The 26,883-nt window shown below is 37.2% G+C and overlaps 1 protein-coding gene across 8 annotated transcripts in view; it reads right to left on the bottom strand.

Annotated features, from left to right (window-relative positions):
- The window catches only part of LOC123529252 (traB domain-containing protein-like), a 210,904-nt gene that overhangs the window by 147,212 nt on the left and 36,809 nt on the right, over positions 1 to 26,883 (bottom strand). For all 8 annotated transcript variants that reach the window (XR_008366702.1, XR_008366703.1, XM_053521375.1 and 5 more), the window contains exon 3: positions 7,108 to 7,252. Coding sequence is in view for 6 of the 8 variants with exons in the window: in XM_053521375.1 (XP_053377350.1) it covers positions 7,108 to 7,252 (145 nt within the window). In the remaining 2 variants the exon portion in view is untranslated. The remainder of the gene's footprint in view (positions 1 to 7,107; positions 7,253 to 26,883) is intronic.

Raw genomic sequence — 26,883 nt, 5'->3', positions numbered from 1 at the left:
TTGAACTGCTCTCCAAAAAATACAAACATAACAAGAGGGCCAAAATGGCCCTATATCGCTCACCTGTTATCATTGCACTTAAGGACAAGAGGATCAAATAATGACCTAGTTTTTGAAGGCATGTGACCCAGTTTTGTACTTGACCTAGATATCATCAAGGTGAACATTCTCACCAATTTTCATGAAGATCTCATGAAAAATATGGCCTTAAGAGAGGTCACAAGGTTTTTCTATTTTTAGACCTACTGACCTACTTTTTGACCGCACGTGACCCAGTTTCAAACTTGACCTAGATATCATCAAGATGAACATTCTCACCAATTTTCATGAAGATCCATTGAAAAATATGGCCTCTAGAGAGATCAAAATGTTTTTCTATGTTTAGACCTAGTGACCTAGTTTTTGACCGCAGTTGACCCGGTTTCAAGCTTGACCTAGATATCATCAAGATGAACATTCAGACCAACTTTCATACAGATCCCATGAAAAATATGGCCTCTAGAGTGGTCACAAGGTTTTTCTATTATTTGACCTACTGACCTAGTTTTTGACCGCATGTGACCCAGTTTCAAACTTGGCCGAGATATCATCGAGATAAACATTCTGACCAATTTTCATGCAGATCCCATGAAAAATATGGCCTCTACAGAGGTCACAAGGTTTTTCTATTATTTGACCTACTGACCTAGTTTTTGACCGCACATTACCTAGTTTCGAACTTGACCTAGATATCATCAAAATGAACATTCTGACCAATTTTCATGCAGATCACATGAAAAATATGACCTCTAGAGAGGTGACAAGGTTTTTGTATTATTTAACCTAATGACCTACTTTTAGACCACACGTGAACCAGTTTCAAACTTGACTTAGATATCATCTCGGTGAACATTCTGACCAATTTTCATAAAGATACATTGAAAAATATGGCCTCTAGGGAGGTCACAAGGATTTTCTATTTTTAGACCTACTGACCTAGTTTTGGACCGCAGTTGACCCAGTTTCAAACTTGACCTAGATATCATCAAGATGAACATTCTGACCAATTTTCATGCAGATCCCATGAAAAATACGGCCTCTACAGAGGTCAGAAGGTTTTTCTATTATTTGACCTACTGACCTAGTTTTGGGCTGGACATGACCCAGTTTCGAACTTGACCTAGATATCATCCAGATGAACATTCTGACCAATTTTCATAAAGATCTTATGAAAAATATGGCCTCTAGAGAGGTCACAAGGTTTTTCTATTTTTAAACCTACTGACCTAGTTTTTGACCACATGTGACCCAGTTTCGAACTTGACCTAGATATCATCAAGGTGAACATTCTGACTAATTTTCATAAAGATCCCATGAAAACTGTGTCCTCTAGAGTGGTCACAAGCAAAGTTTACGCACGGACGACGGACGCTGCGTGATCACAAAAGCTCACCTTGTCACTTTGTGACAGGTGAGCTAAAAATAAATGGAAAGATGAGGGTAAAGTTAGCGTTGGGACAGCCGGCTCGCAGTTTTTTGAGTTTTCTTGAATATTTTAAATCATAATAATGAAAGGTATTTTCAGGAATGTTAACCTTTTGGTTCAAGGTGCTTTTTACATTTTTGTCAGCATTATGATATTGTCACTTGCTGCTCTAACTTTGAAAGACGTCATGCGCAAACTCAGATTCCTATCTCAAAGGTCAAGGTCACAGTTGGAGGTCAAAGGTCATGTCAGATCTTGTCCCGGTTGTGACTTTGCCATGCATAATGCAATCTTTTCTTTTTTTCTTTTTTTTCATAAATGTTTGCCTCAATGAGACAATGTTGTGTACAACTCCCAGACCACTACCTCAAAGGTCAAAGTCCTTTTGACACCATGCGGGCTTGGCATGTTGCCCAAGGTCATCTTGTTCCAGTGTAAGAACAATTTCAAAGATATTGCCTTTGGTTTCTTGTATGGCATGCAGAAGGGTAATTGGCTGATATCAAAGTTTAACCCATCATGAATAAATGAAGTATAAATCTGAAGCATTTAAGATATAGAATCTTAACATCACCGTGCACCAATCATAATTTTACATGGTCCAATTTTATAATCATTTATTCTACTTAGCATTATACTTTCATAGACACCTTCCTTATTTCTACGTGTAAGACATTCTAAGGAACAAAGACATTGCAGCTTCTTTGATGCCATGCATCAAAAATTCATCTTGTGACAGTTGTTAAGAAATTGAAAAGTCTTTTGAACCGCCCCAGAGACCTTTACCTTTACCTGCTACTTAACCAAAAGATGTCTTCCCCTTACCAAGACCATCCTTATGGGTGGTATGATGATAACAGGAGCAGTGGTTCAGAAGATGCAGCAAAATTGAAAAGCTTGCCATAACATGAAAGTAATATGACTGTGACACATGGTGAGTACATTAGCCCTGCTTATTCTTTTTTAAGTAGCCAAGATAAACTGCAACACTGATGCAGGGGCCAGTACAATTTAAGCCCTTATTCTTTTGAAAAGTCAAGCTTAAAGAACATTAAACATATTAAAGAATGGAGAAAAACGTTTTTGCTTAACCTGTCTCAGGTACGCTCTGAATTAAATGATTCCCTGTGTGATGTGACAAGTGGACTTATTGTTCTCAAAAATAACAACTCTTATCCTGCTTTATTTGTAAAGTGAACTGGTCACTGAGAGAACATGCACTGAGAAAGACCCATAACTCTTCCATGCAGAATTTTTTATCATTTACCTTTTTATTTTCCAGTTACTATATGAAGGAGTAAAACAGACAAGCATTGGCATACACTTGTTCTTGTCTAAACTTAATCCTTCACTTACAATATTGTGCTCTTATCTTGCAAGTAACTTTATATTTGACTCAAGAAAATAACAGTACATGTATGTTAGATTATTGTCATTGAGAGCCAGATAAATAAACTCAAAAACTTTAAACCATAAATAAATATTTCAAAGTATAAGCTGAGAATTTTTAAAGATATTTTGCTAGTACATCTATTAATACAACTGTGTATTCACATGTCTATCACATTTTACATCTTGTTTGACAAAATGATCACTGGATTCAGGAAAAATATATTTTAAGCTTATGTAAATATTGTGTACCGGTTTGTTAAAATCTTACATCTATGCATTTATATTATGATTGTATTTGTTCGTATGAAAGTGTATACAAGCCAGTCTTTAAAGGTTTGAAAACAGTAAGTTCTCGAATTTAGTTGTTTAATGCAAAAAAAAAATGAATAAATGAACAAGATTGTCCTGTTGTTGAAAGGGAGTATCAGAATGCAAAGATTAATGATGATATAGTGTGCATGTGTACGTGTGTGCATGTGTGTTTTAAATTTGGCATTAGACCTTAAGGAATTAATCTAAACTGAAAATGTCTATATGAACAAGAGCTGTCCGTAAGACAGCGCGCTCGACTTTTCTCAGCGCTTGACTCTGAATTAGAGCTTTGCCAGTAAAAAAAAAAAATCCAAGTTAAAAAGGGGCATCACTCTGTTAAAATTCAAATTATAGTTATAAGAATTGTGTCTCCGTGTGTAGACTTTGACAGTTAATAACTATTTTGAGTTTCAAGTCAAAAGCTTTAATAGTAACAGAGATATTTGACTTTATCAAAAATTTTAACAAACAAGAGCTGTCTCCATAGGATGACACATGCCCCCGATGGCACTTTGAATGAATAGTTATGGCTGATGTTAGAGTTTAGGACCTTTGACCTACGGACCTGGGTCTTGCGCATGACACGTCGTCTTACTGTGCCACACATTCATGCGTAGTTATTTTAAAATCCATGCATGAATGACAAAGATATGGACCGGACACGCCCATCATTGCACTATCATGAAATATGACCTTTAACGTCTAAGTGTGACCTTGACTTTTGAGCTACAGACCTGGGTCTTGTGCGCGACACGTCGTCTTACTGTGGTACACATTCATGCCCAATAATTTTAAAATCCACGCATGAATGACAAAGATATGGACTGGACACGCCCATCAATGCACTATCATGAAATATGACCTTTAACGTCTAAGTGTGACCTTGACCTTTGAGCTACAGACCTGGGTCTTGCGCGTGACACGTCGTCTTACTGAGCCACACATTTATGCGTAGTAACTTGAAAATCCACCCATGGATGACAAAGATATGGACTGGACACGCCCATCAATGCACTATCATGAAAAATGACCTTTAACGTCTAAGTGTGACCTTGACCTTTGAGCTACGGACCTGGGTCTTGCGCGCGACACGTCGTCTTACTGTGGTACACACTCATGCCAAGTTATTTGAAAATCCTTCCACGGATGACAAAGATATGGACCGGACACGAAAATTGCGGACAGACCAACAGACTGACAGAGGGGGCATAACAAATCTAAGTTAAAAGGGGCATAATTCTGTCAAAATTCAAATCAGAGTTATGGGGATTGTGTCTCCTGGTGTAGACTTTGATGGTAAATAAGTATTTTGAGTTTCAAGTCGAAAGATTTGATAGTAACAGAGATATTTGACTTTATCAAAAACTTTTAACTAAAAATTCTAAGATAAAAAGGGGCATAATTCTGTAAAAATTCGAAACAAGAGTTATAGGAATTGTGTCTCCTGGTGTAGATTTTGATAGTAAGTAACTATTTTGAGTTTCAAGTCAAAAGCTTTAATAGTAACAGAGATATTTGACTTTATCAAAAATTTTAACAAAATTTCTAAGTTAAAAAGGGGCATAATTCTGTCAAAATTCAATTCAGTGTTATGGGGATTGTTTCTCCCGGTGTAGACTTTGATAGTAAATAAGTATTTTAAGTTTCAAGTCAATAGCTTTGATAGTAACAGAGATATTTGACTTTATCAAAAACTTTAACCAAAAATTCGAAGTTAAAAAGGGGCATAATTCTGTCAAAATCAAATCAGAGTTATGGGGATTGTTTCTCCTGGTGTAGACTTTGATGGTAAGTAACTATTTTGAGTTTCAAGTCAAAAGATTTGATAGTAACAGAGATATTTGACTTTATAAAAACTTTAACCAAAAATTCTTAGTTAAAAAGGGGCATAATTCTGTCAAAATTCAAATCAGAGTTATGGGGATTGTGTCTCCTGGTGTAGACTTTGATGGTAAATAAGTATTCTGAGTTTCAAGTCGAAAGATTTGATAGTAACAGAGATATTTGACTTTATCAAAAACTTTAACTAAAAATTCTAATATAAAAAGGGGCATAATTCTGTCAAAATTCGAAACGAGAGTTATAGGAATTGTGTCTCCTGGTGTAGATTTTGATAGCAAGTAACTATTTTGAGTTTCAAGTCAGAAGCTTTAATAGTAACAGAGATATTTGACTTTATCAAAAATTTTAACAAAATTTCTAAGTTAAAAAGGGGCATAATTCTGTCAAAATTCAATTCAGTGTTATGGGGATTGTTTCTCCTGGTGTAGACTTTGATAGTAAATAAGTATTTTAAGTTTCAAGTCAATAGCTTTGATAGTAACAGAGATATTTGATTTTATCAAAAACTTTAACCAACAGAGACGGCGATGCCGACGCCGGGGCGAGTGCAATAGCTCTGCATTTTCTTCGAAAAGTCGAGCTAAAAATAAACAGTTAATCTATTTGATTGTCGTGTCTCTTGTAATTTACTTCCAAACTAGTACAGTTTTGGATAAAATTTATTCCAAGTCCCCATGACATGTAATAGGAAAACACACTCACAAAGCTTGTGTGTGACTAGGTTACTTAAGTGCATGTCTGTGGCTAGAACTGTGAAAAGTGGCTAATAACCTCAATTCTTTAGCCACTCCTTCATAAATTTGGCTGGTACTGGTTTTAATATCCAGGAAGCAGTGATCAAGAGTGATTAATATAAGCTTTAGGAACTTGTTTCACAAATTATGACAAATTAGAAGTGTGAAAAGTTGGCTAGATTTTAAGGCAGGATGTGAATCTGGTGTTGGTCTTTCAAAAGAATGATGGTAAGGTAAACTGTCTGCCTGTAGCAAAGCGGAACTTGCCAGTAATATGCACAACTAGGCTTGGTACTGCGATGTATCGTCGAAATCCAGCCAACAGTTTGACCTGTGAAAGCCAGACAAGATTTTTCTATTTTTAGCTCTGGCGGCCATTTTGTGCAGTGAAGCGGAATGTGCCAGCGATATGCATAACTAAGGTTGGTACTGATAACTACTGTGAAGTTTCGTTGAAATCCTGCCAGCAGTTTGACCTGTGAAAGCCGGACAAGATTTCTCTATATTTAGCTCTGGCGACCATTTTGTGCACTGAAGTGGAATGTGCCGGCGATATGCACAACTACGCTTGGTACTGATCACTGAAGTTTTGTTGAAATCTGGCCAGCAGTTTGACCTGTGAAAGCCGGACAAGCTTAGTGCGAACGGAGAGACGGACGGATGGACATAATAATTCTAAAAACAAAGATGTCTCATGGCGGTGTACTTTTGTACCAAGTTACATCAAAATCCGTGCATGAAGATAAAATGCTCCAGACAAAGTTTTGGACGCACAGGGGCAGTAACTCTGGAACCCATGATGAAATATGGTTGATTCAAGAAAGGAACTGAGATCTTAGGGTGATAAAATCAAATCACAAATGAAACCACTAACGTGCAGACAAGACCAAAATAGCCCATTTTTGCCCTTTCAGGGGCCATAACTATGGAACCCATGGCGGGATATGGCTGGTTCAAGACAGGAATCAAGATCTTATTGTGATAAAAGTTGTAGGAAAGTATGGTTAAAATCAAGTCATAAATGAAACCACTATCATGCAGACAAGAAATTGTTGACAGACGCACGACAGACGACGCATGACGGACATCAAGTGGTCACAAAAGCTCACTGAGCCTTTGGAGATAGGGTCATAAATGTGGCCTACCGACCTAGTTTTTCACCCCACATGACCCAGTTTCGAACTTGACCTAGAGATTATCAAAATAAACATTCCGACCAAGTTTCATAAAGATTGGGTCACAATTGTCGCCTAAATGTTGACGGACAACAGACACCGCATGATGCCGGACAATGACCGGTCACATAGCTTACCTTGAGCACTTTGTACTCAGGTGAGCTTAAAGTAACTCCCTACAGCATACCTTGGATAAGCTCCTGCCAGTTCATCACTGTCCTCAATATCTTCTTCATCATCACTCTCAAAATCATCAGAGTAAACATATCTGTTCATATCATCATCAGTATCTACATTGTTATTTTCTACAATCTGGACATCCTGATCTACATCTAAAGTAAGAATAAACTGTCTGAAAAGTGCTTTAGTACTTGTGGCTCATTAAGGAATAAATTGTGGTTCTTCTTTTACCATCTATATATACTGGTTGGGACCATTTTCCTGACACATTTTCATATTTCGGCTCCATTATTCCCTAAAAAAATATTTGACATAAATGAAGCCCACACTGCACAAACTTCAGCTCCTTCCACATCCGATTTTGTAATCAGCATCGCGTTGTGATGTAAAATATGGGTTTCATGGGGCCTCAAATGGGTCACTAAAATAAGTTATTTTTCATGTCAGGTAAACCAGTATCCGGACAAATATTTTGACGGTGTTTTGTTGTTAATTTGATATCAAAATAAGTAATTAAACTATTTCTACACATTTCTTTATCATTTATCTCTTCAAAATTGCACATGAAACATAACCCAACGTTCAACACAGCTACGAAAGCAAACCGAGGTTGACTATAAAAAACTCGAATTTCGTCTTATACGAATTCTTGATAATTCCTATAGATATAGAATAAAATTAGTGCAAAATTCGACAGCCCTGCATCTTACGTAACTTTTAGCATGAAATTAAAAGTAGAAAATCTTATCAGCAGACAATCATTATGTAGTCTGATTATTTCTTCCCCACTTGATACCTCGGCATGTGTGAACTACTGCGCATGCGCCATGCTATCTTCATGCCCCGTTAAGACAGAAAGTTGTTTTGTAAACGCAGGTGAGTTATCACCCAAAACCCAAACATTATACAGCCTTATAAAATAGTGGTTTGTTGCAGACATGAAGAACAAACATCTAAGTGATCTAGATGAAACAATTACATGAATAACAACGAAATAAAGCGGATATTACATGTGTCCGGAAACTGGTCCTGTCCGGAAAATGGTTCCCAACCAGTAAAATACATAAGCCTATTTATTTTCAGAAGAAAAAAAATTGCCCTCTTTATGCAAAATGCAATGTCTAGGGGGTTTTTATACTGGGATATACTAGAGTATGTCAAAAATGGCATATACAGGTCATTGTAAGTATGAAAACCGGTGTTCCATTAGATAGATTTCATAGAACAACCTTATCAAGTAAAAATACCTAAGGTTAGTGAACAGTGGAATATTGTGGAAAAAGGTGCTGTTACAGAATCTATTCATGAACAGGATGAGTTTATAATCCACTCTATTCATAGTTTCTAAGTGATTAATTTGAAATTTCTCAATGAATTTGTTAGCTACAATCACTTCAAACAGAAAACTTTTTGCATAGTTTTAGACTTGATTCAAAGGAATGATTACTTTACAAAAGAAGATTTGTCTGAAGCTTACTTTTCAGTTCCCATACAAAACAAGGCAGTCTGAAAGACAGCATAATCCCCCGCCACTGGTATGGATAGTGTAAGGGTAAACCTTTGACCTTCAGCTGACATGGCTGACCTATGAATTCTGCACATCGTCTAGATGAGGTGATCATTTAACCAAGTTTCATGAAAATCCTTCAAGGGGTTTAGGAGATACAGAGCTCAAACCTTTGACCTTGAGTTGTGACCTTGACCTTGAGTTGACATGGCTGACTCATGAGTTCTTGATGAGGTGATCATTTGACCCAAGTTTAAAGTAAATCCTTCAAGGGGTTTAGGAGATACAGAATGGACACAAAATGGAAGGCTCAAACCTTTGACTCTAAGTTGTGACCTTGACCTTGAGCCGGCATGGCTGACTCATCAATTCTGCACATCATCTTGATGAGGTGATCATCTGACCCAAGTTTGATGAAAATCCTTCCAAGGGGTTTAGGAGAAATAGAGCGGACACAAAATGGAAGGCTCAAACCTTTGACCTTGAGCTGTGACCTTGACCTTAAGCCGATATGGCTGACTCATGGGTTCTGCACATCGTCTAGATGAGGTGATCATTTAATCCAAGTTTCATAATTATCCTTCAAGAGGTTTAAGAAATACAGAGCAGACACGAAATGGTAGGTTCAAACCTTTGACCTTGAGTTGTGACCTTGACCTTGAGCTGACTCATGGGTTCTGCACATCGTCTTGATGAGGTGATCATTTGATTCAAGTTTCATGATTATCCTTCAAGGGGTTTAAGAGATACGGAGCGGACACAAAATGGAAGGCTCAAACCTTTGACCTTGAGTTGTGACCTTGCCCTTGAACCGACATGGCTGACTCATGGGTTCTGCACATCGTCTTGATGAGGTGATCAAGGGGTTTAGGAGATACAGAGCAGACACAAAATGTTACGGAAGGACAGAAGGACGGAAGGATGGACGGAGACCATTCCTATAACCCCCCACCACTTGTAGCAGGGGCATTAAAAAAAAAACAGTCATCAAGATTATATAAAATATTTGAAATTTATGTGGAACGGTAAACTTCTAGAGTTCACTTGCATGCCATAAATTGGACTTTCCATAGCACCATTTTTGTTTACAAAAATTCTAAAACCAATTTTTGCTTAGGAAACAGAATATTCGCTGTTCCTATTACACAGATGATTCCTTAAAGGACAAGGAAAGCCTGACAATAAGTTAATTTCACTTGAAAGCCATCTGCAAGTCTTTCATAACGCTGAAAGGTTTTTTAAAATCGGACCACTATTGAAAAAGATATGGCAGTTTGAAATTTAAGAAAATTGCTGATCATGGAGGTGGCCATTTTGTGTGTTTATGACGTCATTTACACACTGCAAATCCATCCATCGATGGCAAAGATATGGGCCGGACACGCCCATCAATGCACTATCCCTTAATGTCTAAGTGTGACCTTGACCTTTGAGGTACGGACCTGGGTCTTGCGCGCGACATGTCGTCTTAATGTGGTACACATTCATGCCAAGTTATTTGAAAATCCATCCATCGATGACAAAGATATGGACCGGAAACGCCCATCAATGCACTATCCCTTAATGTCTAAGTGTGACCTTGACCTTTGAGCTACAGACCTGGGTCTTGCGTGCGACACGTCGTCTTACTGTGGTCTTACTGTGGTACACATTCATGCCAAGTTATTTGAAAATCCATCCATCGATGACAAAGATATGGACCGGACACGCCAATCAATGCACTATCCCTTAATGTCTAAGTGTGACCTTGATCTTTGAGCTACGGACCTGGGTCTTGCGCGCGACAAGTCGTCTTACTGTGGTACACATTCATGCCAAGTTATTTGAAAATCCATCCATGGATGACAAAGATATGGACCGGACACGAAAAATGCCGACAGACCGACAGACTGACAGACCGACAAACCGACGGTTCAAAAACTATATGCCTCCCTTCGGGGGCATAAAAAGTAGAGAAATTATTTTACAGAAATAAGTAAATACAATTCAAATATGTATCTAGAAATTTAATAAATCCCCCATTTTGTTTTTAGTTGCCATGGAAACAAAATGGCTGCCATTTTTATCAAATATTTAAATGCTTTAACTTTTTCATTTTTAAGTCGATTTTGAAAATTCTTTCACTTCTTTAAATGATAAAAGAAATCCCAGCAAATGAAATAAACATCAAAACAACATTGCCTTTCCCTTTAAATATAAATCAAGATAAGGTTGTTTGTACAAACAAAAAGACCATGATGGCCTTATATCGCTCACCAGAGTTGATCTGGCCTACTGACCTAGTTTTTTTGACCCAACATGGGTCAGTTTCAAACTTGACCTTGAGATCATCAAGACTAGTGATGAGAATCGGACAGCTGAAGCAAAATCGATTAATCAGTCCTATTCTAATCTCTCTCCGATTCGATTAATCGAAAGAATCGGAAACGAAAGATCAATACAGACTTTTGTAATGTGGCAATGTGGTAGTAACAGCAAACCTTTCTCAAGACTTTCAGATTATTGTATGACTACTTTTATTACTTTTTATGAAGAATTCTATGACACAGCTGCTGTACTGTACAGCCTTTAGCAACTGTTGGGCAATTATGGCCCAGTTGTTCGAATCTTTAACCGGCTGTTAACCTATCTGCTGGTTAGATCTTGATTCAAAATATTTGTCTTGATGGGATTTTTTTATTTCACTATAAAGGCAGTCCTTAACTCAAAGATTTGTTTTTCAAATTCTTCTAAAATGTCGACATATAGCCTTAAAAGTTAACCAACCAATAGCTTAACCAACTGTTCAAAGGTTCGAACAAATAAGTCTAAACTGCGATCTGGGAGAAACTATTGGTCCAAATGCAAAAGTAACTAGAATTCATCCTTTTTCTATGACTCAAGTCATACTAGATGCACTGACAAATTTGACATGGAATATATGCGGGGGACATTGCTGGCAGGTCTGGAATTAGTCTATCATCTTTTTTAAGTAAATCCCAATGTTGTATTGAAGGAATAATAAAAGCTTGTCAAATAAAATCTGAAAACTATTTCCAATTAGAAAAAAAGTGGGTGGGGTACCTTCGTTAATGTACGCGTTAAAGCATATTTTGCAAACAGCTCTAGTAATATCAAGGTTTTCCTTAAAAGGAGCCAACACCCGGCATTCAGGCTTCATGCAGAACCCAAAATATTTCAAGGTGTCTGACTTTTTACTGCCAGGGCAACAAACTTTTTATTATTTTTACGATCATGACAGCTGGCCTGACAGTGTTCTCCATTTTAAAGAGCAGATATTTTGAAATACTAACCCAAAGATTATAAAAGAGCAAAAGTATTTACCGTATTTACCCTAAGTCTTGGGACAGGATAAAATAATTATTTTTTTCACTGTCCCAAGACTTATTTCCCGAAAAATAATTATTTTGAAAAGTGTCCCAAAAATATGGACACAATTCTCGGTCATCGGGTAACATCCCCCACCCACCCGTGTTGAAAGCGAAAAATTAAACGTTTAACGATTATCGGTAATTATTCTGTTGATAAACAAAGTAATTGGCCTTGTTTTCATCATCAATTAACACCCCCTCAAAGAGCTAAAAGTGTGTTGGTATCATGACATTAGAAGTGGAGATCAAAGCGGTATAGTTTCCCCGAGATTTTCATGGCATTACGTCATGTTTTCGCGCCAAGTTGTACATCACTGTTTGATCGTACCGCCTCGGTTCTTTAAAGAGCTGAGAAGTATATCAAGTGTTGTGAAAATCAATGAAAAAACTTCTTCTTAATTTGTTAAAGTGAATGTGCAATATCCCGTATAAACTGACAGGTAAACGTGTCAAACTATAATAGCGGATATCTTACCTCTGTGACCTATTTGCCCTCAAGGAAATTTCAAAACGGTTTGAGAAGAATATCTTATTATAAAATGTCGTATCAAAAAATACATGTACATGCACAAAGATTCATTCAAAACTTATTAAAAAAACGCAACAACATCATTGTTTTTGTTTTTTAAACCGCGTCCCGATTTTCTATTTACCTTCACGAGGTCACGTAACAGAAATCTGTTTGCCAAAAAATCGTTTTACTTCATATTTTTAAATTGCTGCCGCTTTTTCATTATTTAAGATTTTTCTATTCTGTTTTTTTGCACTTTCTGGTCAGAAGTCTGAATTTTATGCCTATAGTTTGCATCATTTATTTACTTTTAGAAAGAAATAAGTATTTAGGATCGCGCTGTTTGCAATTTTGCAAATAATTTTATGAAAATTCGACCGTTTTTATAGAATTTGGCCTACATTTCTGTCGATACCTTTTTAAAGTCATTATAGAATTCAAATTATATTACTTCTCAATCTACGTTGAAAATCTGAAGCGATAAAATCAAAAAATGAATGTGTGACGCGCATTTTTTGTATACGTGTCAATAAACAAAAGTAACGGCGTTGTAAGTTAGACATTACGATAGGTCGCACGTGCTCGTGGAATGGAAAATTACCGGCATGGCGTTTTGATAGCTGTACGATTCGCGGGTAAATTCCAGTCAGTGGTAAATAAAAATAACTAACTAACGGAAAAAGGACTTTCTGGCTGCAGTAAAAAAAAATATACAACACTTAACTGGTATGGTAAAAAAACACTTTACTGTCAAAAGAATATCAAGTAAAAACACGACACGAAAATGTTAAAAAAAATAATCTTTGGTTCTTATAATTATTTGACATTTTGATCGATACAAAACCATACAATGTATAATAACGGTATTTGACTTACATCTTGAATCAGTAACAACCATAGTCCCAACACTTAGGGACGAAAAATATGCTGAGAAAATACATGTCCGAAAAATTAGGGACAAGAAAAATAATTATTTTTCCAGATTTTAAGGGTGTCCCAAGATTTAGGGTGTCCCAAGACTTAGGGTAAATACGGTAAGCTAAACAGCGAGAAGTACCTGAAAAAGTCCTGAAAGTGGGATTTTAATTTTTTAACAAAATCAGCAACTAGAATCGATTCTTTTTGGTCAGAATCGATGTCCCCGACTTTGAAACTTTGGCGATGATTAATCGAACATCGGCGACAATCGGAACATCACTAATCAAGACAAACATTCTGACCAAGTTTCATAAAGATTGGGTCACTAGTGTTTCATCTAGCACTATTTAGCCCTTTTAATTTAAGCCCCACCCGAAACTCTATAAATGCCCTTTTTTCACTCCGCCCACCTGTTATTTGCCGACATTAGCAGCTTTAATTGACTAACTCCGCCCACCAGCATCCCTGTTATTGACCAGTCACACAGATCATGTACATTCGACATCGTACTTGCGACCACCTGTATTAAGCGATTTTTATATTAAACGACTGGTCAGAATCCCTCCCGAACGTTTTCAGTACATGAATTCATTCCATTAAACAACTTTTTTATTAAACGACTAGCGACCACATTAATGTAGTCCCGACAGGTAAAATATTTGACAAAAGTATCTATTAAGTGACCAGGTAGCAAAATTCTACCGGGCATTTCTTCATCTGTGTAATTAGCGAGTACATTTTGCACGTGACTGAATGCAATTAACCTTTGTATCAGTCGAACTGACAAACAATCTAGCCATAATTTTCACGACTTGTGGACTTGGAAAAGTGTTCACGATGTTAAAACAAATTTTTAAACCATAGTTATTACATGTATGTTCATAATAAATACAATTACATTAAGAGTTAAAATAACTTTTCTTTTCATCTGACTGAAATTTATTAAGAGACCATTCCATTAACAGACCACTTCTTAGCAGTCCTTTGGGTGGTCTCTTAATACAATGTCGACTGTATACTGTAGTATGCTCCAAAGCATGTATCGGAAGTCGGTCAATACGGTAGTAAATATCAGCTGACTAGTGTGGCGTGTATTGCTCACAGCACACACTGTATTACACATGTTTTAAGTCGAGGGCAATAGCGGTGAGTTGAATACTTGTTATAAACATTTTGTTTTGACGAGGGAATCAATTACATTATGAAATGGATTAATTAATGTGAATGATAAAGGATAAAGACGTTTGCAATGCTAATTATTGTGTTAGAAAACTTCTTGTTTTTCACGCGTTTTTCTTAAGCAAGAATAATAACTGACGACGTAATTAATGCGGCGTGGAAATAAAACGTAATTGGTATCAATTTACAGGTAATTATAAGTAATATTTCAAGCACTGGTGGCATAACTATCAGCACAGAAATTGGTTATTCGTTTCCAAAATTTTGACGAAAACGCATCATAAATTAAGGCAAGATGCTGTCTAAAAAACGTAAACTAATACAACTCGCACCAATGTGGCAGCAGAAACTGCTCTTACGGAAACAACAGTACATCAGAACAGGAAAATCCTGAAACCCCACAAGACTGGTAGTTATAAAGCCAAACACAAAGTAGGGACTCTAAGTCCTTGCGACGCTTGTCCTGTGGTCAACACATTTAAAATATTTGAAATGAGATGCATGTACACTGTTTTTCACATTCTTTTGTTTAACACTATACACTAAATCATATCTATTTATATCATTAGATATCATATATCATATCTATTTATATCATTAATATCAAGAAATTAGAGAAAAGCCAATTATGTATAAGATTGTACATAATAAAAGTGTTCTAAACTGTTGATTTGTTTTTAATGGTCATTACAATAATCTAGAGTAACTAGAAAAGTCGAGTAATTTCCAGGAAACTATGGTAGTTGTTTAGTATGATTAATCATGAAGATGGTAGTGAATTGTGTAGACTACCACTGGAACTAATGTCATGACTTGAGATGAAACTTGTTGTCAAAGATCAACTTCTGCCATTGTGAGATTGATTTCAAAGCAAAATAAGGTATTTTCTCCAATACTATGGGTATATAACTGATAAAATTGCTATTGAAAGATGGTGTCAGATGGTGTGAAAATGGCCCAAAATGCAGGAAATCGTGCACTCAATTTCAAAATTTTCCGGGGAGCATGCCCCCCTAGCCCAGGCCCTCATTCTTTAGTGCCCAGCCCTTTTTCAAGTCTAGATACAACACTAGTCACAACTGTTGCCTCTAGAGTGTTAACAAGCTTTTCCTTTGATTTGACCGGGTGACCTAGTTTTTAATCCAACATGACCCAGATTCGAACTTGACCTAGAGGTCATCATGACAAACATTCTGACCAATTTTCATGAGTTTCAAACTGAAATTGTGGACTCTAGAGTGTTAACAGGATTTCCATTGATTTGGCCTACTGACCTAGTTTTTGACCCCACAAGACCCAGTTTCAAACTGGACCTAGAGATCATCTATACAAACATTCTGACTAAGTTTCATAAAGACTGGGTTACAACTGTGGCCTCTAGAGTGTAACAAGCTTTTCCTTTGATTTGACTGGGTGACCTACTTTTTGACCCCACATGACTTAGATTCGAACTTGACCTAGAAGTCATCAAGACAAAGATTCTGACCAATTCTCATGAGTTTCAAACTGAATCTGTAGACTCTATACAAACATTCTGACTAAGTTTCATTAAGATTGGTTTATAACTGTGGCCTCTAGTGTTATCAAGTTTTTCCTTTGATTTGACTGGGTGACCTAGTTTTTGACCCCACATGACCCTGATTCAAACTTGACATAGAAGTCATCAACACAAACATTCTGACCAATTCTCAGGAGTTTCAAACTTAATCTGTGGACTCTAGAGTGTTAACAAGATTTTCCATTAATCTGGTCTACTGACCTAGTTTTTGACCCCACATGACCCAGTTTCGAACTTGATCTAATGATCATCAAGGCAAACATTCTAAGTTTCATAAAGATTGGGTCACGAATGTTGCCTCTAGAGTGTTAACAAGGCAAATGTTGACAGACGCCGGAAGCCGCCGGACAATGACAGGTCACATTAGCTCACCTTGCGCACTTTGTGCTCTGGTGAGCTAAAAACTCAATGACATAGATTTAAACTTTATAATCATTAGGTTTAGTAATTAATGAAAGTAAGAGTATACTGGTACCCTGCCAGAGGATAATTTTTTTTTTTTTATTTATTCAGCTGAATTTAAGGTAATACTATATCTACCTGATGAAAAGGTGCAGAAAATTTTTCACAAAGCAGAACAGCTAATAGAAAAGAAAATCATTACAATTTGTGAATTAGCATCGTTTACTGGCCTTGTAATTAACGCAGTTTGCAGTTCTTGAAGCAAAACTTCACTATGGTAACTTAGAGAGAAATAAAATATTTGCTTTAGGTGGCTCCATGAATTTTGATTTACCAGTTACTTTGACCTAGGCAAGCTTGTTTGAACTATGACTATCCTGGTGGATTGAAAATATTAAGTGCATAAGGCTGTTGATATTCAGTGTAGAACAGATGCCAGCATGGCTGGATGTGGTGGTATTGATTTACTTACAAATCATCATAAAAATGGTAGAAGGTCACACGAAGAATCAAATACATGTAATTCAACTAGAGCTAGCACTGAAGGTAATGAATTTACCCCCCCCCCCACTCCCCCCAACGCACTGACACAGTACATTGCAATTTGACGCACATAAGATTGCGTAATTATGTGGACTGTATATACATAGACTCTATGTATATAGTATAGTAACAAACAAAAAAAGTCCCCTACCTCTGCAGAATATTTTTCTTAAAGAACCTCATACGCACCATGCACAAGTAAGATTGGTACTGGTCACTTGTGTGAAGTTTCATTAAATTGTGTGGAATGGTTTGGGAGATTAGGCACGCACAAGATTGCATATGCAGACTACTACGTATATAACACTAACAAACTAGATGCCTGCAGGCAACATATCGAGCCCACCAGCTGTCAAAAGGACAAAAGCACACGACACTCTGTCTCACTGAGGCAAACATTCCACACAAAAATCCTTAACAGTACAAGTAGGTCATAACACACCTCAAAATTGGAAGTAACATGCATGTTGTACTACAGAAAAGTGGTCTTGAATTTTCCCTACAACCAGTAATAAAAAAGTTACTATATTTATAGTAACAACAAAGGGAAGTAATTCTAGGTTCTTGCACATGACACTCCGTCTCAAGATGGTGAACAACAGGCCAAGTTATATTAAAATCCCTTTATGCATGAAAAAGAAATGCTCCGGACAAAGTCATTCTTGTATCTGACCTTTGACCTCGAAGTGTGACATTGACCTTAGACCCAAGGACCTGGTTCTTGCACAAGACACTCCGTCTCATAATGGTTAACATTCATGCCAAGTTACATCAAAATCCCACCATGAATGCTCCGGACAAATTCATTCTTCAATTTGATTTTGACCTCCAACTGTGACCTTGACCTTTGAGATAGAAACAAGGGGTTTGCGCACAACACTCCTTCTCATTGAGGTTAACATTCATGCCAAATATAAACAAGATTGGCCCATGCATGTCAAAGTTATGGTCCGGATAAAAAAGGATGGATGCATGGACAGATGCACGCACCCAGGGATGGACGCAGGCACAAACACCAAACCACCAAAAGTGGCAACTAAGTCGAGCTCACTGCAAGCGGGCTCGACAAAAACATAGTCCCATAACTCTGCAGAATATTTATCTAAAAGAACCATACTAACATGCACCATACACAACAAGGGTTGGTACTGATCACTTGTGTGTAGTTTCATTAAATTGTGTGCAAGGGTTTGGGAGATTAGGCAAGCACAAGCTTGCACATGCAGACTGTATGTATTATAGAATATTAAAAAAACAACAAGAAACATGGAAATTCCACGAAAACCAGGTTTTCAATTGCATCACGCCAACAGGTTTTTTAAAAGAAACGGTCATATTCTATTATACATATTTTTTATAATAACTATGACCATATTTTTCTATTTTTAGTTACCAAATGGCATGAAAATGACCTTTTTGTCACCAAAAAAAAAAAAACAAGAGGGTCATTGACCCTTAAGGTTTCGATGGAGGCCTTCAGAAACAAAAATTAAACAACACCAAATCATAGAAAGAAAGAAATGTTTGACATGAAAATTGAACAGCATGTAAAATATGTATATTACTTTACGAAACAAGTGTCAGTATACTGATATAAACATTGAATTCCGGAAAAGGGCTGCCTAAAGGGGCTCCACTTCCGGACAGTTAAACGCCTTTAAAAACTCACCATTTTCAAAGAACAGTTACACATGTTCGTTTTGATGCATTTGCAATAGCGTGCGAGTGGTGAAATTTCGCATAACAAGGTAGAACACAGTTTTCAGCAATTGTTTATCTTTATTTCTTTACAAATGGCATTCATTTTCAAAGGGAGACAACTGTTCCCGATTATTTTAAGTACAAATGGCATTCATTTTCAAAGGGAAACAACTTTTTCCGATTATTTTAAGTAATCTTTGAGAAAAAGTTGTCTCCCTTTGAAAATGAATGCCATTTGTAAAGAAAAAAAGATAAACAATTGCTGAAAACTATGTTCCACCTTGTTACGTGAAATTTCACCACTCGCACGCTATTGCAAATGCATCAAAACAAACATGTGTAACAGTTCTTTGAAAATGGTGAGTTTTTAAAGGCGTTTAACTGTCCGGAAGTGGAGCCCCTTTAGGCAGCCCTTTTCCGGAATTCAATGTTTATATCAGTATACTGACACTTGTTTCGTAAAGTAATATACATGTTTTACATGCTGTTCAATTTTCATGTCAAACAACTCTTTCTTTCTATGATTTGGTGTTGTTTGATTTTTGTTTCTCAAGGCCTCCATCGAAACCTTAAGCGCTCATCTGTGTACAAGGCTGCAAGTGTGTTTGTATAAAGTACAGAGTTAGGTTTCTTCTATGTTAGCCTATATTATATACATGTCACACACACTTTTGAACCTAGGGCAATAATTTGAACAATTATGGTAGACATTACAAATCTGATATCACACGCCAAATATCAAGGCTCTGGCTATTATTGATTCAGAGAAGAAAAGTGACCACGCCCCTTGGCAGCCATGTTATTTGACGAACTGGAATAATTCAAACAATCTTGGTAGAGGGTCACACAAGAACCATTTGCGTAGAATTATTTTAAAATTGGGCTTGCAGTTTCAAACAAGAAGATTTTTAAAGTTTCCACAAAAGTGACCACTCTGGCGGCCATGTTTTTTTGACAAATCAAAATAATTTGAACAATCTTGGTAGAGGGTCACACAAGGACCATTTGTGTAAAATTATTCTAAAATCAGGCTAGCAGTTTCACACAAGAAAATTTTTAAAGTTTCCACTCTATACATATAGGGAAAAGTCACCACGCCCTCTAGCGGCCATGTTTTTTGATGAATCAAAATAATTTGAACAATCTTGGTAGAGGGTCACACAAGGACCATTTGTGTAAAATTATTCTAAAATCGGGCCAGCAGTTTCACACAAGAAGATTTTTAAAGTTTCCACTATATACATATAGCGAAAAGTGACCACGCCCTTTGGCGGCCATGTTTTTTGATGAATCAAAATAATTTGAACAATCTTGGTAGAGGGTCATACAAGGACCATTTGTGTACAATTATTCTAAAATCGGGCAAGCAGTTTCACACAAGAAGATTTTTAAAGTTTCCACTATATGCATATAGGGAAAAATGACCACGCCCTCTGGCAGCCATATTTTTTGACAAATCGGTATAATCTGAACAATCTTGGTAGAGGGTGACATAAGGACCATTTGTGTGAAATTATTTCAAAATCGGACCATCGGTTTAGGAGGAGATATCTTTTGAACTTTTTTCTATTTTTAGCTCTGGCAGCCCCTATGTGCAACCAAGCGGAACCATTTGAATAATTTTGGTAGAGGACCACCCAAGGAACATCATGGCCAAGTTTCATCAAAATCCATTCATTGGTTTTGGAGGAGATGTCGTTTAAACAAAAGTGTTGACGACGGACGGACGACTTGAAGCATGCACGATGGAGACGGACACAAGCGTGATCACAATAGCTTACCATGAGCATTGCTCAGGTGAGCTAACAAAGAAAAAAAATGAAAAAAAATTTTTTTGGACCTCACAGGGGCGGAGGCCGTATGGTGGTATGCTGTAAGGATTAAGTGAGCGAAATGTATCGCTGTAACAAAAATAGCGGAAATTTAAGCAGGAAATACACTTTGCAGACATGTTTTTGACAGGTAAGTGGGGTTTTGCTTAACATTTCACGAAATGAATATGCCAGTGCTGTGGCGCAAAGCCTATTCTTTAGCTATATTGTCTTTACAGACGGATAAGTATAAAAACAAAAAAGTTTTATGCAAGGTTCTGTGCTTGGGTGCAATGTTTACAAATAAATGTCTTGATTTTTGACATAATTTTGCCCTTTTACCCTGTATATATGACACTTTTCTACATATTATACGTGTCCATTCATGTAGTTGTGCCTATTTGCCAAAATTGATGGTTCTATTCAACTACCCACATTTTCTGGCCATTTTCTTTTACTGTAAGCCCTGTTTTGGTAGAGTGAAAACAAATTAAGCATATTTAGTCTGACTGTAAACATATCTTTGTTTTTCAGATATTTCTGTCACTTCCAACGGAGATTATTGATCATTTCTAAATATTTGAGGCGCCGCATAGATATAATAGCTAGATCTTCTATTTCATGAAGCAATCTATCAACATGGCTATTCAGCATTTAGTTTAAAATTAAATGGCATTGACTCTCTATTAAATATGCATGCGGATAATCTTTCATAGTACTCCTGGTGAACTAATGTGGCCTCTCACCATCAGTCTGTTCCTTCATATTTCCTTATATTTCTGCATCCTCCAACTTGGCAGGACTGTTCCACTAACAGATTGCTCCCTTGCACATAGAGGCACAAGGGCTAAAGGTTAGAAAGTATTGAAGTCTGCTACTGCTTTCTATGTTAAGATAACAATTATCATCAGCATTTCCAGCCTTTCACTTCTTGCGAGACTACTTGTCTTGAAGGTCTGTCTATATGCAATTTAAATATACCCAAAAGTATGGCCTTAGTCACTTGACTCGGACACGTGATAAAAACGCTAGGTAGACATCAGGAAATACCTACTTTCACTTTCATTTTATCCAGCAACACAACTTTGAGGCATATAAAGCTTATATTTGGTATGAAAAGGGCATTTACTATAGGTGAGAAAATGGCACTATACTGATATTGACCAAGTTCGAGTGGACCACGGAGGCATATCCGGCCAATTACTACCTTCTTACACTGAGACAAATAAATTTCCATTTTACCCGATATACTTACTATTCAAATATGTCTCAAAGTTATACATACGCAAAATTTCAGGTATTTAGTAATTGTGCTCGGTTATTATGTCTTGCCCTTCAATATTTTCCTTACCTGCAATAATTCTTTTATTTTGTCACCCACTACACATGTTTGTAACATTCATGAACAGTAGTATGTGACGTAAGATCACACTCACTTATTACTTTGACCTTTACATGGAAGGCAGGCATGTATCTGAACACACTACATGGAAGTTAAAACTATTCGTAGACAAGATGTTTAAAAACATTTAGCCTGTGCAGGAATATTGTCAAACAATCGTTCTACTGTACCGATAGCCTAATGGTTAACCGCCTCGATAGCCTAGTGGTAGAGCATCCGCTTCGATAGCGGGAATTCATGGGTTCGATCCCCGACCGCGTCATACCAAAGACGTGAAAAATGGTACCAGTAGCTCCCTTGCTTGGCGCTCAGCATTAAAAGGGAAACTGGCCTCTTCTCTCATACCCTTGTGGCGATGGATTCCATCAGGAATGTGGTGTCGAGAGTGATTAATATAAGTTTTAGAACTTGCTTCACAAAATAATTTATGTATATACTGTACCAATAAGGGGAAGTAACACTGTGTTGTAGTTTGTATTACTGCATTAGTTTTTTGCTCGTTTTACAAGCAAAATATATAATATTTAACCACTGAGATAAAACCTTTGTACAACAAGAGGGTCATGATGACCCTGAATTGCTCACCTGAGTTAAATATGAGCAACATGTTTCAAATGGCAAACTGACACTAAAATATTAGAAAGTAGGTCAGTAGGTCACATTCATGGTCACTAAAAGACAGTTTTAAGATCGGTGTGTGAAACTGTACATGTCATCCAAATTTCAAGGCTGTGTCTTAAAAAAAAAAAAAGAAAAAAAAAGTAGGTCAGTATGTCAAGGTCACAGTCAAGTGATCCCTAATTGCTTGGATCATCAGGCAATTATAATTAAACAGTCTAGGAAATATGACCTGATAATTTTTGGAGTATTTTTTCCTATATAACTCATAATTATAACAAGTGACCCCCAGGGCGGGGCCTCTTTTCACCCCAGGGGCATCATTTCAACAAACTTGTCAGAGATCCACCAGGCAATGTTACACACCAAATATCAAATGCCTAGGCCTTGAACTTTCAGACAAGAAGATCTTTAATTTTTTTTCCTATATAAATCTATGTTAAACTTGGTACCCCCAGGGCGGGGCCTCTTTTCACCCCAGGGGCATCATTTGAACAAACTTGTTAGAGATCCACCAGGCAATGTTACATACCAAATATCAAATGCCTGGGCCTTGAACTTTCAGACAAGAAGATCTTTATTTTTTTTTTCCTATATAAGTCTATGTTAAACTTGATACCCCTAGGGCAGGGCCTCTTTTCACCCTAGGGACATAATTTGAACAGTTTTGGTAGAGAAACACTAGGAAAGGCAACATAAAAAGCCTAGGCCTTGCAGTTCCAGGCAAGAAGATTTTTAAAGTTTTTTTTCCTATATAAGTCTATGTAAAACTTGAGACCCCCTGGGGCAGGGCCTCTTTTCACCCAGAGGCATAATTTGAACTATTTTGGTAGAGGACCACAAGGCAATGATACATACAAAATATCAAAGGCCTAGGTCATGTGGTTTTAGACAAGAAGATTTTTAAAGGTTTTTCCTATACAAGTCTATGTAAAACAAGTGTGACCCCCGGGGCGGGGCCTCTTTTCACCCCAGGGGCACAATTTGGACAATCTTGTTAGAGGACTATAAGATGATGTCACATGCCAAATATCAAGGCTCTATGCCTTGCGGTTTTGGACAAGAAGATTTTTAAAGTTTTTCCTTTCGGTTGCCATGGCAACCAGAGTTCTGCATGGAATTAAATTTTTTGAATAATTTTGAAAGGGGACCACCCAAGGATCATTCCTGTGAAGTTTAGTGTAATTCTGCCCAGTGGTTTTCAAGATTTCTTATAAAATGTTGACGAATGCACAACACACAACAGACGACGGACATTGAGCAGTCACCAAAGCCCACCATGAGCCTTTGGCTCAGGTGAGCTAAAAAGATGCTGGTCTTCTTTTTTATGAAGCTAATGGATGTTTAAGTATGTCTGTACCAAGAGACTACCACACTCAACAGACTGAAAAGTACCATTAAGTTTACAACAAAAACATAATAATACAAATTCTTTATTAACCTTTACCCTGCTAAATTTCTAAAATGGACTGGTCCATCATTCAATTTGGGCAGTACCATTTATTATTCAAAGGGATGTTCACTGAAACTTTACTGACAGAATAGCGAACAGTGCAGACCATGATCTTGGTCTGCACTGGTCACAAAAACAGAATCACTTGCTGCCAGTGGGCTAAAGGTCAACAGAACAAGCAAATTCGATGAATTGGTATCCCCCGCCAAAAGGGTTTGTGGTGAGGAATGGCAAAAAAAATATATCCGGCAAAAAGTTAAGGATGTTAATAAGAAGCAAATAATTTCATTAGTCAAAATCAATTTAACAGAAAACAAATGTTTAACTAGAAAATGCTTTTGTAAAAAAGCGCATGTCTCCCCCAATGCAAAGTCCTATAGGCAAGAAGTCAATAGGGGTCAGGAGCGAAAGTCAAAGAGACACTGATGGTTGGCTACAATAGGGATCATCTACTTGGCATGTCCAGTCATCCCGCTAAATTTCAACACTCGTGGCCTAGTGGTTCTCAAGTCACTGTTCAGGCTCCTGTGACCTTGACCTTTGATCAAGTGACCTCAAAATAAATAGGGGTCATCTACTCTGCATGCCCAATCATCCTATTAAGTTTCAACATTGTAGGTCAAGTGGTTCTCAAGTTATTTCCAAACAAGAGGGCCAAGATGGCCCTAGGTCGCTCACCTAAGAAACACTCCATAACAGTGTAAAACATGTTTGACCTAGTGATTTCATGGAAACAAATATTCTGACCAATTTTCATTAAGATTGGACCAAAAAATTGGTCTCTTGCGATAAAACAAGCATTTTCTTATATATGACCTAGTTTTTGACCCTAGATGACCCATGTTCAAACTCGACCTAGATTTTATCAAGGCAATCATTCTGACCAAAATTCATGAAGATCAACTGAAAAATACAGCCTCTATCACATACAGAAGTTTTTTCTTTGATTTGACCAAGTGACCTAGTTTTTGACCTCAGATGACCCATATTCAAATTTGACCTAGATTTCATTTAGGCAATCAACCTGACCAAATTTCATAAATATCAACTGAAAAAAACAGTCTCTATCGCATACACAAGATTTTTTTTTAATTTGACCTAGTGACCTAGTTTTTGACCTCAGATAACCCATATTCAAAACCGACCTAGTTTTCATCAAGGCAATCACTCTGACCAAATTTCATGAAGATCAATTGAAAAATACATCCTCTATTGCATACACAATGTTTTTCTTCGATTTGACCTAGTGACCTAGTTTTTGATCCCAGATGACCCATTTTCGAAATCAGCCTAGATTTTATCAAGGTAATCATTCTGGCTAAATTTCATGAAGATCAGTTGAAAAATACAGCCTCTATTGCATACACAAGGTTTTTCTTTGATTTGACCTAGTGACCTAGTTTTTGACCCCAGATGACCCATTTTCGAACTTGGGGTTAATTTCATCAAGGCAATCATTCTGACCAAAATTCATGAAGATCAATTGAAAAATACAGCCTCTATCGCATACACAAGGTTTTTACGTGATATGACCTAGTGACCTAGTTTTTGAACCCAGATGACCCATTTTCGAACTCGGCCTAGATTTCATCAAAATAATCATTCTGACCAAAATTCATGAAGATCAATTGAAAAATACCACCTCTATCGCATACACAAGGTTTTTCTTTGATTTGACCTAGTGACCTAGTTTTTGACCCGAGATGACCCATTTTCGAACTCGGCCTAGATTTCATCAAGGCAATCATTCTGACCAAAATTCATGAAGATCAATTGAAAAATACAGCCTCTATCGCATACACAAGGTTTTTCTTTGATTTGACCTAGTGACCTAGTTTTTGATCCAAGATGACCCATTTTCGAACTCGGCCTAGATTTCATCAAGGTTATCATTCTGACTAATATTCATGAAGAAAAATTGAAAAATACAGCCTCTATCGCATACACAAGGTTTTTCTTTGATTTGACCTAGTGACCTAGTTTTTGACCCGAGATGACCCATTTCGAACTCGGCCTAGATTTCATCAAGGTTATCATTCTGACCAATATTCATGAAGATTAATTGAAAAATACCACCTCTATCGCATACACAAGGTTTTTCTTTGATTTGACCTAGTGACCTAGTTTTTGACCCGAGATGACCCATTTTCGAACTCAGCTTAGATTTCATCAAGGTTATCATTCTGACCAATATTCATGAAGATTAAATGAAAAATACAGCCTCTATCGCATACACAAGGTTTTTCTTTGATTTGACCTAGTGACCTAGTTTTTGACCCCAGATGACCCATTTTCGAACTCGGCCTAGATTTCATCAAGGTTATCATTCTGACCAATATTCATGAAGATTAATTGAAAAATACAGCCTCTATCGCATACACAAGCTAAATGTTGACAGACGACGGACGACAGACGACGGACGAAGGACGCCGGACATTGAGCGATCAGAAAAACTCACCTGAGCATTGCTCAGGTGAGCTAAAAATGATTTTACATGAACAGGCCACTGTGACCTTGACCTTTAATAGACTGACCCCAAAATCAATAGGGATCGTCTACTCTGCATGTTCAATCATCCTATGAAGTTTCAACATTCTGGGTCAAGTGGTTCTCAAGTTATTGATCGGAACTGGTTATCAATGTTCAGGACCCTGTGGCCTTGACCTTTAACAGAGTGACCCTAAAATCGTTAGGGTTCATCTACTCTGCATGACCAATCATCCTACCAAGTTTCATCATTCTGGGTCAAGTGGTTCTCAAGTTACTGACCGGAAATGGTTTTCAATGTTCAGGCCCCTGAGACCGTGAC

This window comes from Mercenaria mercenaria, chromosome 13, assembly GCF_021730395.1.
Source record: "Mercenaria mercenaria strain notata chromosome 13, MADL_Memer_1, whole genome shotgun sequence".
Lineage (NCBI taxonomy): Eukaryota > Metazoa > Mollusca > Bivalvia > Venerida > Veneridae > Mercenaria > Mercenaria mercenaria.
The sequence above is the reverse complement of the archived record's forward strand: the minus strand, read 5'-3'. Positions and strand labels throughout refer to the sequence as shown.